General features: G+C 45.0%; 1 protein-coding gene across 2 annotated transcripts in view; it reads left to right on the top strand.

Moving 5' to 3' along the window:
* Positions 1 to 14,655, top strand: part of frmd5a (FERM domain containing 5a) — a 111,893-nt gene that overhangs the window by 83,861 nt on the left and 13,377 nt on the right. For both annotated transcript variants that reach the window (XM_029757610.1, XM_029757609.1), the window contains exons 2-6: positions 6,762 to 6,866; positions 8,270 to 8,312; positions 8,937 to 9,015; positions 12,801 to 12,898; positions 13,901 to 14,024. In XM_029757610.1, coding sequence (XP_029613470.1) covers positions 6,762 to 6,866; positions 8,270 to 8,312; positions 8,937 to 9,015; positions 12,801 to 12,898; positions 13,901 to 14,024 — 449 coding nt within the window. The remainder of the gene's footprint in view (positions 1 to 6,761; positions 6,867 to 8,269; positions 8,313 to 8,936; positions 9,016 to 12,800; positions 12,899 to 13,900; positions 14,025 to 14,655) is intronic.

Below are 14,655 nucleotides of genomic sequence, written 5' to 3'. Positions count from 1 at the left end.
TTTCTTTAATGAGTCGGATGGGAAGGATATACTCCAAACACCCGAACAGGCCCTCATCCCCGTCATTCGCTGGAGAAAGAAACAGAGATTTCGCAGAAAGAGATCGGAGTGCCTTGTGAGGATCAGGCGACGAGTGGCTAATCTGCCTTTGCCATCCGTACTGCTAGCTAACTTTCAATCGCTGGAAAATAAATGGGATGAGATGAAAGCACGTACAGTTGAAGTCGGAAGTTCACATACACCTAAGCCAAATACATTTAAACTCAGTTTTTCACAATTCCTGACATTTAATCGAAGTAACAATTCCCTGTCTTAGGTCAGTTAGGATCACCACTTTATTTTAAGAATGTGAAATGTCAGAATAATAGTAGAGAGAATGATTTATTTCAGCTTTTATTTCTTTCATCACATTCCCAGAGGGTCAGAAGTTTACATACACTCAATTAGTATTTGGTAGCATTGCCTTTAAATTGTTTAACTTGGGTCAAACGTGTCGGGTAGCCTTCCACAAGCTTCCCACAATAAGTTGGGTGAATTTTGGCCCATTCCTCCTGACAGAGCTGGTGTAACTGAGTCAGGTTTGTAGGCCTCCTTGCTCGCACACACTTTATCTGTTCTGCCCACAAATTTTCTATAGGATTGTGTGACAATCGTCGTAAGGAGAAGATCAAGGTGCAGCGTGGTAAGTGTTCATATTTCTATTTTATTTCACTCAGAACACTAAATCAAAATAATAAACAACGAAAAACAAACGTCACGTTCTGCAGGTTTACTGAGCTGTACAAAAACAAGATCCCACACTGAAGGAGAGAAAAAGGGCTGCCTAAGTATGATTCCCAATCAGAAACAACAATAGACAGCTGCCTCTGATTGGAAACCATACTAGGCCAATCAAAGTAAAAAAATAACAAAGAAATATAACACATAGAATGCCCACCCCACACCCTGACCTAACAAAATAGAGAAATAAAACGTGACAGATTGAGTGACAGATTGAGGTCAGGGCTTTGTGATGGCCTTTCCAATACCTTGACAAAAACAAGATCCCACACTGAAGGAGAGAAAAAGGGCTGCCTAAGTATGATTCCCAATCAGAAACAACAATAGACAGCTGCCTCTGATTGGAAACCATACTAAGCCAATCAAAGGAAAAAAATAACATAGAAATATAACACATAGAATGCCCACCCCACACCCTGACCTAACAAAATAGAGAAATAAAATGTGACAGATTGAGTGACAGATTGAGGTCAGGGCTTTGTGATGGCCACTCCAATATCTTGACTTTTTTGTCCTTAAGCCATTTTGCCACATCTTTGGAAATATGCTTGGGGTCATTGTCCATTTGGAAGACCCATTTGCGACCAAGCTTAAACTTCCTGACTGATGTCTTGAGATGTTGCTTCAATATATCCACATAATTTCCCTTCATCATGATGCCATCTATTTTGTGAAGTGCACCAGTCCCTCCTGCAGCAAAGCACCCCCACAACATGATGCTGCCACCCCCGTGCTTCACGATTGGGATGGTGTTCTTCGGCTTGCAAGCCTCCCCATTTTTCCTCCAAATATAACGATGGTCATTATGGCCAAACTGTTCTATTTTTGTTTCATCAGACCAGAGGACATTTCTCCAAAAAGTACGATCTTTGTTCCCCATGTGCAGTTGCAAACCGTAGTCTGGCATTTTTATGGCGGTTTTGGAGCAGTGGCTTCTTCCTTGCTGAGTGGCCTTTCAGGTTATGTCGATATAGGACTCGTTTTACTGTGGATATATATATTTTTGTACCTGTTTCCTCCAGCATCTTCACAAGGTCCTTTGCTGTTGTTCTGGGATTTATTTGCATTGTTCGCACCAAAGTACGTTCATCTCTAGGAGACAGAACGCGTCTCCTTCCTGAGTGGTATGACGGCTGCATGGTCCCATGGTGTTAACTTGCATACTATTGTTTGTACAGATGAACGTGGTACCTTCAGGCATTTGGAAATTGCTCCCAGGGATGAACCAGACATGTGGAGGTCTATATTGTTTTTTCTGAGGTCTTGGCTGATTTCTTTAGATTTTCCATGATGTCAAGCAAAGAGGCACTGAGTTTGAAGATAGGCCTTGAAATACATCCACGGGTACACCTCCAATTGACTTAAATTATGTCAATTAGCCTATCAGAAGCTTCTAAAGCCATGACATTTTCTGGAATTTTCCAAGCTGTTTAAAGGCACAGTCAATATACTGGAATTATGATACAGTGAATTATGTGTGAAATAATCTGTCTAAACAATTTTTTGGGAAATTACTTGCGTCATGCACAAAGTAGATATCCTAACTGACTTGCCGAAACTATAGTTGTTAACAAGAAATTTGTGGAGTAGTTTAAAAACGAGTTTAAATGACTCCAAGCTAAGTGTATGTTAACTTCCGACTTCAACTGTATATCCTACCAACGGGACAATAAAAACTGTAATATCTTATCTTTCACCGAGTCGTGGCTGAACGACGACATTAATAACATACAGCTGGCGGGTTATACACTCTGTCGGCAGGATTGAACAGCAGCCTCTGGTAAGACACGGGGCGGGAGCCTATGTATATTTGTAAACAACAGCTGGTGCACGATATCTAAGGAAGTCTCAAGGTTTTTGCTCGCCTGAGGTTGAGTATATCATGATAAGCTGTACACCACACTATCTACCTAGAGAGTTTTCATCTGTATTTTTCATAGCTGTCTACATATCACCACAGACCGACACTGGCACTAAGACCGCACCCAATGAGGTGTATACCGCCATAAGCAAACAGGAAAACACTCATCCAGAGGCGGCCATCCTAGTGGCCGGGGACTTTAATGCAGAGAAACTTAAATTAGTTTTACCTAATTTCTATCAGAATGTTAAATGTGCAACTTGAGGGGAAAAAAACTATAGACCACCTTTACTCCACACACAGAGACGCGAACAATGCTCTCCCTCACCTTTCATTTGGCAAATCTGACCATAATTCTATCCTCCTGATTCCTGCTTACAAGCAAAAATTAAAGCAGGAAGCACAGTGACCCGGTCTATGAAAAAGTGGTCATTTGAAGTAGAATGCTAAACTACAGGATTGTTTTGCTAGCACAGACTGGAATATGTTCCGGGATTCTTCTGATGGTATTGAGGAGTACACCACATCAGTCACTGGCTTCATCAGTAAGTGCATCGATGACGTCGTCCCCAATAGGACCTTCAATTAGAGTCAACGAGGAACAGCTGCCTCCAATTGAAGGTCAACCCAATAACCTAAACATAGAAATAGAAAGACTAGAATGAACATAGAAAATTACCAACATAGAACATTAACCAAAAAACCCCGAAACACATAGAACAAACACCCCCTGCCCCGCCCTGACCAAACTACAATAACAAACAACCCCTTTTACTGGTCAGGACGTGACAGTACCCCCCCCCAACCCCAAAACAAAAATAATCCCAAACTAAAGGGAGGGTGGCCACCGTCACTGACGGTTCTTGTGCTACACCCCCCTCCCCAATCCTCCTACTATGGAGGTGGCTCAGGCTCTGGCCTTAGTCCCCAACCTAACCTGTCCACCCCCGCTGAAGGCTCAGGGCTAAAGCGCGTCGCTGGAGACCTCGGGCTGAGGCGCGTCGCCGGAGACCTTGGGCTGATGCGCGTCGCTGGAGACCTCGGACTGGAGGGCAACTCTGGGAGCTCTGGACTGGAGGGCGACTCTGGGAGCTTCGGACTGGAGGGCGACTCTGGGAGCTCCGGACTGTGGGCCGTCTCTGCAGGCTCCGGACTGTGGGCCGTCTCTGCAGGCTCCGGACTATGGGCCGTCTCTGCAGGCTCCGGACTGTGAGCCGTCTCTGCAGGCTCCGGACTGTGGGCCGTCTCTGTCGGTTCCGGACTGTGGGCCGTCTTTGCAGGCTCCGGACTGTAGGAGGTCGCCGGAAGCACTGGATGGGGAACTGTTGCCGGAAGCTCTAGACGGGGAACTGTCGCCGGAAGCTCTAGACGGGGAACTGTCGCCGGAAGCTCTAGATGGGGAACTGTCGTCGGAAGCTCTAGACGGGGAACTATCACCGGAAGCTCTGGACGGGGAACTGTCGTCGGAAGCTCTGGACGGGGAACTGTTGCCGGAAGCTCTGGACTGGACAGGCGCACTACAGGCCTGGTGCGTGGGGCTGGCTTTGGAGGCGCCAGACTGGTAACATGCACCTCAAGGCCAGTGCGAGGAGCAGGAGCAGGACGTACTGGACTGGGCTGACGCACTGGAGGCCTGGTGCGTGGGGCTGGTACTGGAGGTACCCGACTGGAGACACGCACCCCAAGGCTAGTGCGAGGAGCGGGAACAGGACGTACTGGACTGGGCTGACGCACTGGAAGCCTAGTGCGTGGTGCTGGCTTTGGAGGCACCAGACTGGAGACACGCACCTCAAGGCTAGTGCGAGGAGCAGGAACTGGATACACCGGGCCATGAACAAGCACTGGAGGTCTGGAGCGCACAGCCTGCACAACCCGTCCTGGCTGGGTGGTAACAGTAGCCCTGCACGAGCGGAGTGCTGGCACAGGGCGAACTGGGCTGTGCAGAGGCCTGATGGCTGCCGTGCGTAGAGCAGGCGTAGGGTAGCCTGGGCCTAGGAGACGCACTGGTGGCCAGATGTATTGTGCCGGCACACTTCTCCCAGGCTGGATGCCCACTCTAGCACGGCACTTACGGGGGGCTGGTATCGCTCGCACCGGACTGTGCGTGCGCATGGGCGAGATCGTGCGCACTTCCGCATAGACCGGCGCTCTTCTCCCCGCCAAACTCTCCCCATAATAAGCACGGGGAGTTTGCTCAGGTCTATTGCCTGACCTAGCCACACTCCCCATGTGCCCCACCCCCATGTGCCCCACCCCCGACTGCAAGGCACTACAGAGGGTAGTGCGTATGGCCCAGTACATCACCGGGGCCAAGCTACCTGCCATCCAGGACCTCTATACCAGGCGTTGTCAGAGGAAGGCCTTAAAAATTGTCAAAGACTCCAGCCACCCTAGTCATAGACTGTTCTCTCTGCTTCTAAACAGCTTCTCCTCTCAAGCCATAAGACTCCTGAACATCTAATCAAATGGCTACCCAGACTATTTGCACCCCCCCCTTCTACGCTGCTACTACTTTCTGTTATTATCTATTTATAGTCACTTTAATAACTACCTACATATACATATTACCTCAATTACCTCAACAGTGGTGCCCCCGCACATTGACTCTGTACCGGTACCCCCTGTATATAACCCCGCTATTGTTATTTACTGCTGCTCTTTAATTATTTGTTATTCTTATCTCTACTTTTTTCATGTATTTTCTTAAAACTGCATTGTTGGTAAAGTGCTTGTAAGTAAGCATTTCACTGTATGGTCTACACCTGTTGTATTCAGCGCAAGTGACAAATAAAATGTGATTTGTTACTGTATAAGAACAGGGTATTGAAACACAGTGCCAGTGTGTCAGAATTCTAGTCCACCCAGTCCCAGTACACATGCTCATCACAGGACCAGTGCCATTCCTCTAGACTATAGTTAGATGACTGACACAGTGTTAAGCTGACAGCCTGGCTGAGCCTGCAGTGTAAAACTCCTAGGTTGTAGGCTAGGTAGAGAGATGTATTAGTTGCCTGCCCACTGAATTGATCACCACCCTGTTCCAATGAGCTGTAATCATCCCAGGTGTGTCCTTTTGCTAATACCAGCAGCCCTCACAAATGCCTGAGGGAAAACAACTTGTAATGGTGGTGTGCAATGTTTGTTGGAAACTCAAATAACTTATCTTTCTGGAATAATTCAGAGAGTGTGGCTATTACATGTTGGTCTGAGTGCCATTTTAAATGGTAATCAGTGCTGGGAGCTGGATAAGTCTTTCAGCGATGTATCAGAGAGGGAGGGGAAAGGCTTGTGAAGGTGGGCAGTCTGCTGTCCTCTTCTATCCTCTCCTTCAATGTCTTCCCACTGGGCACAGACATCAGTTCAATGTCTAGTTTTGATTTCCATATGGTTGAGTTGTCAACTAACGTGAATTCAAAGTGAAATCAGCCAAAAATGTCACCATGTCATGGACTTTTTTCAAATCAACTCCGTTTTTCACATTGATTCAACGTCATCACATAGAATTTGGGGGATCGCAATGATGTGGAAACAATGTTGATTCACCAATTTGTGCCAAGTGAGTTGACTTCTCTTTGATCTCCTATTAATGCCTTTAATTCCATTCATACATCATTAATGCCTTTAAATCTTCATACTGTGTGATACTTCATGGGCATTGTTTGGTTATCATAAAGTCTTCAAGACCCAGTATCATCCCCCATCATATCACCCTCCCCGTCATCTCCCATTCCTGTCCCTGAACAAATGTCAGTCTAACCCAGCCAGTTGTCAGCGCACTTAATCCGTTCTCTCATTGTGCTTTAGCTATGAAGGGTTTCTGGCCTAGACTCTGCAGATGGCTGTAGTGGCTGTCATTAATATTGGATGAATCCTGGATATCTCCACAGGGTCTGGAAAATATGAAGCACATTCTGCTATCAGTAATTACCTCCCTCTTTCCCTCAATCTCACATTCTCCCTCATGTCCTCATGAAGTTGTTGAGTTCCTGGGCTGGGCCGGACCACTTGTTCCCTATAAGTGGGGATATTTCTTCAAAATGTCCTTTTAAGTTGTTAGTTGTGGTCTTTTCTTGTGTTCGCTGTGAGTTTCTCATGCTATTGTTTTTCCCTTCTCTTGCAGCGGGATGCTAAAGGACAGTATCTGTTCGACCTCATCTGCCACCACCTGAATCTGCTGGAGAAGGACTACTTCGGCATCAGATATGTAGACCCAGACAAGCAGCGGGTGAGTGTCTGTGTGTGTGTGTGTGTGTGTGTGTCTGTGTCTGTGTGTGTGTGTGTGTGTGTGTGTGTCTGTGTCTGTGTCTGTGTTGGATGAAGCATACTGCAGTAGAGGTGACCGTTCAAAGAGATACAGGGCCAGATTGAAAATACGTTATTTTATTTATTTCTATCAAGGCACAAGGCGAGACCCAGATGTAGACACAGGAGGCAGTTGGTTGGAGTCTTACAATGTTTATTAATCCAAAGGGGTAGGCAAGAGAATGGTCGTGGACAGGCAAAAAGGTCAAAACCATATCAGAGTCCAATAGGTACCGAAGGGCAGGCAGAATCAAGGTCAGGGCAGGCAGGATGATCAGGTAGGCAGGAAAGTAGCCCAGAGTCAGGCAGGGCTCAGAACCCGGAGGACTATGAAAAGAGAATAGAAAAGGAGTACGGGGAAAAACACGCTGTTTGACTTGACTAAACATACAAGACGAACTGGCACAAAGAGACAGGAAACACAGGGATAAATACACTGGGGAAAATAAGCGACACCTGGAGGGAGTGGAGACGATCACAGGAACAGGTGAAACAGATCAGGGAGTGACACTTTCATAATACACGCGTTTAGAGAGACACTCATACAATCATCATCATCATCAGCAGCAGCAACAGAGTACAGAGGGTTATTACTCAGAGATGGCTTGTAGCTGCACTGCTTGATTCATGAAGAATTAACATGTGCTCACATTATGTGTTTTAGCATCAGAGACAAGACCGGTCCTGCCCATCCTGCATTTCCTATGCTGCCACTCAGGGCTAATTCAATGGTTATTGTTGGGGTGAGGGGTTGGCGGAGAGAGGGAATTGATGGAGTGAATGTTGCCAGAAGGATGGGGGATGAATCAGTGCCTGATATACTGGCAAAACCAGAGTTACCTTCTGAACTGACCCTAGAGAGCACTGCCACTGCACAGTGTCTGCCTGCCTGTCTGTCTGTCTAGGCAGGCCCAGGCATGCTGATGGTATAGTATTATCATTTGAAAGACCATCCATTACTGTCATTTATAGAGAGAGCTGTTATCTCTGTACGCCCTTACTGTTCAATTTGCTTCAGTATGATGATGATTTAATTATACAAATCAGGAACTGATAGCATTAATTATATGATTCTTGTCAGATTAGAGATGGATGTTGGATATGAACAGAGACATACGTCAGTGTGTTTTAGGCATGAAGCTGACATGACATAACACAGGTTTTCACACGTCTTTTGACGAACTGTCATTCCTGTCTATTGCATTTAACCTGCTTCATAGAGCGATGCAGAGTGATATGAGCGTGGTGTCAGTGTCATTGCAGGATTTTTAGACATGTTTCACTTTTGTCACACTTTGATCATATGTCTTTTTGTTGTTGATGCAGCATTGGTTGGAGGTCACAAAGTGTATTGCCAAGCAGATGAAATGTAAGTCTTTAGTGTCTTCCTCTTCACGCTATGATCATTCTGCTAATTGAGCAATTATAGTTATCATCACCATGGCATCTTTAATGACGCATCATCTAATTTGACTAATGAATGTGCATTTGAATTCAAATGGTAGGAAGTTACTGTATTAGGATTTCAAGATTCTCCATTTGACTGGAATGACAGAACTGTATGAATTGTCCCTTATGAGAACTCACATAAATCCTAGCAGAAGATAATCCACACAAAAGGTCTCTCACCCACTCTCTTGCAAATCATCATGAACTGTGTCTCCCTAATTGTGGATACAGAGCTTTAAAGGGAAAATCCAGTCAACATCTATCTTTTGGTATTTTTTGTCATTAGTCCACTGTTGATACAGTCCCAAAATGTTTTTCATGTCAGCAGTCAAGTTTTCAAGATATTGGACTTTCAAGAAGCAAATTGTCACCGGCCACATCATTATGATGATGCAGAATTATTTTCCCTTTAAGTGAGATTCCCTTAGCCTATTCTACTGTTTACCTTGTGATGATATGAAGTAAAGATCCAAGCTAATTTTCATTTGAACTGTGATCATGAAATGTTCCTGACTATTTGGGTCTCCATTTCCTTGTTCCCCAGCCCAGCCTCCGTTCACCATGTGTCTCAGAGTCAAGTTTTACCCCCCTGACCCCGCTGCTCTCAAAGAGGAAATCACCAGGTAGGACTTTGTGTGAATCTCAGCAAAGTAGAGAAATGCCAACAACCACTCCCCCAGCCTCTAGTATGAAGAGAAAGTCAGGGAAAGCAGACATGAAAGCTTTGTGTATAAAAATCTTCAATAACTTTTGCCTTTTCTAAAGCAGTTTCAAAGCAGCGTCTGTTGTTTATCACCTTCTCTCACACTTTTCATTTTCCCCAGCAATGTTTGTGTTCTGAATGCACAGACAGTATTTTTTCCCAGACATTATTGAAGGGCCTCTATAATAAAAGAGCACTTCGTCTAAAAACAGTTCGATAAATATTAAAAAAAGACAGTGCTGTTTGAAGTTGAGATGTATGTAAAAAGCCTTCCTAAGTAAGCTTGTGAGTGAGCCTGCTCTCTGAAGTAGAATGGCTGCTAAATTGCGAGGTTGTGTAGCTGTGCTCTGCGTTGGTCTCTCTGGCTGGCTGACTGCTGAGGGAAGGAGGAAGACTGAGGGTCAATTACGGCTAGCAGACTCCTCTAAATGATACATGATTAGCTCCCAGCTAGCTCAGATTAGAATCACTTATGCATTTCTTTTCCTGACTCTCCTCCCCTGTGCAGTCTGCAATGAGGTCACCCAGAAAAGGCTCTCTGTGCCCTCAATAGGGCCTTTAAACGCCCTCTGATACTTTCTGATTTCAACCACTTGATGATGACATTAAAGAAGCAAGTACGTGTGCAATTGAGTATGAGTGTGTTTCTTGTGTCTGTGCATTAGTACATGTGTGTTTGCTAATGTCTATTACAATGTGTGTATGTGTTGAAAGGAGGCACACCAACCTAGCCTGTTTGTATCAGGTGGTTACCGATCTCATATTCATTACCGTCCAGGGAGTCTACACTTAGGTGTGATGAAATGAACACAGAATGCAGAGTGCAGATAATGAATTATGTGAATTATGAATGGATGGAGAGAGGGGAGGAGGGGAGAAGGAGAGTGAAGGCTGAGGAAAAGAGAAATATAGTTAGCGACAGATATGATGAGAGTGGTAGGGCAGGATAGACCACCTCATACCAGAGAGAGGAAGAGATATGATGAGAGTGGTAGGGCAGGATAGACCACCTCATACCAGAGAGAGGAAGAGATATGATGAGAGTGGTAGGGCAGGATAGACCACCTCATACCAGAGAGAGGAAGAGATATGATGAGAGTGGTAGGGCAGGATAGACCACCTCATACCAGAGAGAGGAAGAGATATGATGAGAGTGGTAGGGCAGGATAGACCACCTCATACCAGAGAGAGGAAGAGATATGATGAGAGTGGTAGGGCAGGATAGACCACCTCATACCAGAGAGAGGAAGAGATATGATGAGAGTGGTAGGGCAGGATAGACCACCTCATACCAGAGAGAGGAAGGGATATGATGAGAGTGGTAGGGCAGGATAGACCACCTCATACCAGAGAGAGGAAGGGATATGATGAGAGTGGTAGGGCAGGATAGACCACCTCATACCAGAGAGAGGAAGAGATATGATGAGAGTGGTAGGGCAGGATAGACCACCTCATACCAGAGAGAGGAAGAGATATGATGAGAGTGGTAGGGCAGGATAGACCACCTCATACCAGAGAGAGGAAGAGATATGATGAGAGTGGTAGGGCAGGATAGACCACCTCATACCAGAGAGAGGAAGAGATATGATGAGAGTGGTAGGGCAGGATAGACCACCTCATACCAGAGAGAGGAAGGGATATGATGAGAGTGGTAGGGCAGGATAGACCACCTCATACCAGAGAGAGGAAGAGATATGATGAGAGTGGTAGGGCAGGATAGACCACCTCATACCAGAGAGAGGAAGAGATATGATGAGAGTGGTAGGGCAGGATAGACCACCTCATACCAGAGAGAGGAAGAGATATGATGAGAGTGGTAGGGCAGGATAGACCACCTCATACCAGAGAGAGGAAGAGATATGATGAGAGTGGTAGGGCAAGATAGACCACCTCATACCAGAGAGAGCAATAGATATGATGAGAGTGGTAGGGCAGGATAAACCACCTCATACCAGAGAGAGGAAGAGATATGATGAGAGTGGTAGGGCAGGATAGACCACCTCATACTAGAGAGAGGAAGAGATATGATGAGAGTGGTAGGGCAGGATAGACCACCTCATACTAGAGAGAGGAAGAGATATGATGAGAGTGGTAGGGCAGGATAGACCACCTCATACTAGAGAGAGGAAGGGTGAAAAGAGAGGAAATAATCAATGACACTGAAGTTTTCTTCAATATAGTTTCCTCATTAATCAAATACTGAAGGGATACTGGACAATATATGGCACAAAGGTTAGACCACACAATGAGGGAAGAGGATAGAGATGGGTCAAATATTCATTTAAATTCACAGCTGTCCTTCACCAAATCTACCGACAGCAGAGATGTGAAAGGCAAATGGATCATTAGAAAACTATTTTGCAATTATGTTAGCACAGCTGAAAAATGTTGTTCTGATTAAAAAAGCAATAAAACTGGCCTTCTTTAGACTAGTTGAGTATCTGGAGCATCAGCATTTGTGGGTTCAATTACAGGCTGAAAATGTCCAGAAACAAAGAACTTTCTTCTGAAACTTGTCAGTCTATTCTTGTTCTGAGAAATGAAGGCTATTCCATGTGAGAAATTGCCAAGAAACTGAAGATCTCGTACAACGCTGTGTACTACTCCCTTCACAGAACCGCGCAAACTGGGTCTAACCAGAATAGAAAGAGGAGTGGGAGGCTTCATTAAATAGTACCCACAAAACACCAGTCTCAATCTCAACGTCGGCGACTCCAGGATACTGGCCTTCTAGGCAGAGTTCCTCTGTCCTGTGTCTGTGTTCTTTTGCCCATCCTAATCTTTTCTTTTTATTGGCCAGTCTGAGATATGGCTTTTTCTTTGCAACTCTGCCTAGAAGGCCAGCATCCCGGAGTCGCCTCTTCACTGTTGACGTTGAGACTGGTGTTTTGCGGGTACTATTTAATGAAGCTGACAGTTGAGGACTTGTGAGGCATCTGTTTCTCAAACTAGACACTCTAATGTACTTGTCCTCTTGCTCAGTTATGCACCGGGTCCTCCCACTCCTCTTTCTATATTCCATAAAAAATCTGCCATTTCCAGCTACAATAGTCATTTACAACATTAACAATGTCTACACTGTATTTCTGATCAATTTGATGTTATTTTAAAGGACTTTTCTTTCAAAAACAAGGACATTTGACCCCAAACTTTTGAACGGTAGTGTATATTCTTCGCATTCACATGCATGGGTTCTCCAGGGCTCATTTTGGTGTTGGTCGTGGGAAGTTGGTATCAGGGGAATCTGGGGTCCGTTGGGTCGTTTCTCCCACGGTTTCTATCACGTGTTACATTCACTTCAGAATCAATAAATGGGCAATCCTGTACTGTAACCATTGGTAACACCTGCATTGTTCCAGGTGTTAGTCTCAGTCTGCAGCCAGTGTAGGTGCTGTATCTGTCAGGACAGTGCTGCTGTGTTCTGAGATGCTCTGGTCTTGTCTGGATTCTAATCTGGAGGCTTGAACAGAAACACAGTCAGTCGACAATAGCAGCAGTTTGCCTCAGGGCATCCCCTACCAAACCCTGTCCCCAACACACAATTTTTTTTTACATCCTTTTGAGATTTATCTGTGGTGATGTCTTGTTGTTGCAATAGATCTAAAAATAAGTGTAGTCTGTAATGTTGATGAATCTCATTAAAGTAGACGGGGGACTGAGATCCATGACCTCTGACCTTCTTCGCCCACTCTGTTCTGGTCCCAGATATTTAGTCTTCCTGCAGATCAAGAGAGATCTGTATCATGGCCGCCTCCTGTGTAAGACGACGGATGCTGCCATGCTGGCTGCCTTCATCCTGCAAGGTACAGTGACAGGACCTGACAGGCTGGATTTGTCTGCCCCACTCTCTGCACTGCACTTTCACATGACTTCTCTGCCAGTCACTCCACCATAGAGATGAATACCAGCCGGGGAAAAAACACCTGGATTTCTCATAAGGATGTAGTTATCACTTTGTAAATGATATGCCCTGAGGGATTCTTACCTCTGTATTGACTGATCTCTACTGTATACTAAAAAGCATCAAATTAAAATGCTAATGCAGACAACACGTGCCCCTCCATACTAATTTACACTGTAAAACCATAGCTGACAAAGAAAGATGGGACAGCTGATAAGTAAGATCAATGCTTTGAATGCTAAACATGTGAATTTCATGCTAGATTGTAAGCCCTCTGCATGATTATCAGGCATCTTGCTCTCAGCAGTATCGTTAGCTGTATAAGCATGGATCTCACATGCAGTAGACCCTCGAGAGGCAGGCAGGCTGTATGTTTGACGGGCACAGCGAGCAAGCCGAAGGCCGCAGAAAGTGCAGTGTTAGGAGAAAGAGAAGGCAGGTCCTTTGGCAGGCACACTGGCTCTGTTCATGAGGAGGTGCTGCCTGGTCACCTCCTCGTCCTCGCTCGCTGGAGGAAAGAATTGTCAGAGCCGCCTGAGGGAGCTCAGTGTCACAAATAAACAACAGCAACCCTGGGCCAGTTTAACTTGTTGTCATTAAGAGCTCTGCTGACATCCAGCTCAGGCTGCCTGTGAACTAACAACACCTCGGCAAGGGTGCCAGTAATGTGTGTGTAGAACTGTGTAAATACTCACCTTAGCCCTAATAATTCTTGTTTAAGAGTTCACACTTCATCTGAAGTTATTACTGAAGACATATTCTGTATTCACTTTTTTTAAATGATTTATTGAATGGAATGATGCTGTGGATGTTAGTTATACTACTGTATGTACTGTATGTAACCATGTACGGTTAGACTGTGGTACTGTGAAATGGTAGATCATTTTTATTAACTGTGTTCCAGCTGAGATTGGAGACTATGACCCTGGGAAGCATCCTGAAGGATACAGTTCTAAATTCCAGTTCTTCCCAAAACATTCAGAGAAGCTGGAGCGACGAATCTCAGACATACACAAGACAGAACTGATGTAAGGACCAATCTACTGTTTCTCTTTAACCTCTCTCACACGTGCATGCACGTTCACACACACACTGCACCTATAAGATGAATCCATTTGACGGAGAAAGCACTGACTACCATTGTGGGAATGCTTATTGTCTTGGAAACTAGTTCCTTCACCCTCTTCTCAAACATTTGTTTAATCAATTGGAAAACCTTCCAATACCTGCAACTAGCAGAAACAGCCAGGTAGGCTGGCTAATGGCCCGCTGTCATTTCAGGGTGTTGCAGAGACAAGATGGTGGGATTTTCTTGAGCACAAAAACGACCTTTCATTAATACAGTCATTATTATGAGGGTCGTGGCCCAAGACCTGTCAGGGAGTGCAGTGCAATACACCTAATGAAGTGAGATAGGGTAGTTTGTGCACATACAAACACACAAAGGCATACACGCACACACACACACTACTTTCTCTACCAGCAGGTTAGCTGATGAAGCATCACTGAGGGTTTCTTTATGATGATACACTCCACTGGACACAAACTGGTTAAATCAATTGTTGTTTCAACATAATTTGTCAACATATTGTGACATGGAATCTATGTGGAAAATATATTGAATTAGAATTTTTGCTTTTGAAACGTCAGATCAATATA

The sequence above is a fragment of the Salmo trutta genome, chromosome 7 (assembly GCF_901001165.1).
Source record: "Salmo trutta chromosome 7, fSalTru1.1, whole genome shotgun sequence".
NCBI lineage: Eukaryota > Metazoa > Chordata > Actinopteri > Salmoniformes > Salmonidae > Salmo > Salmo trutta.
The sequence above is the reverse complement of the archived record's forward strand: the minus strand, read 5'-3'. Positions and strand labels throughout refer to the sequence as shown.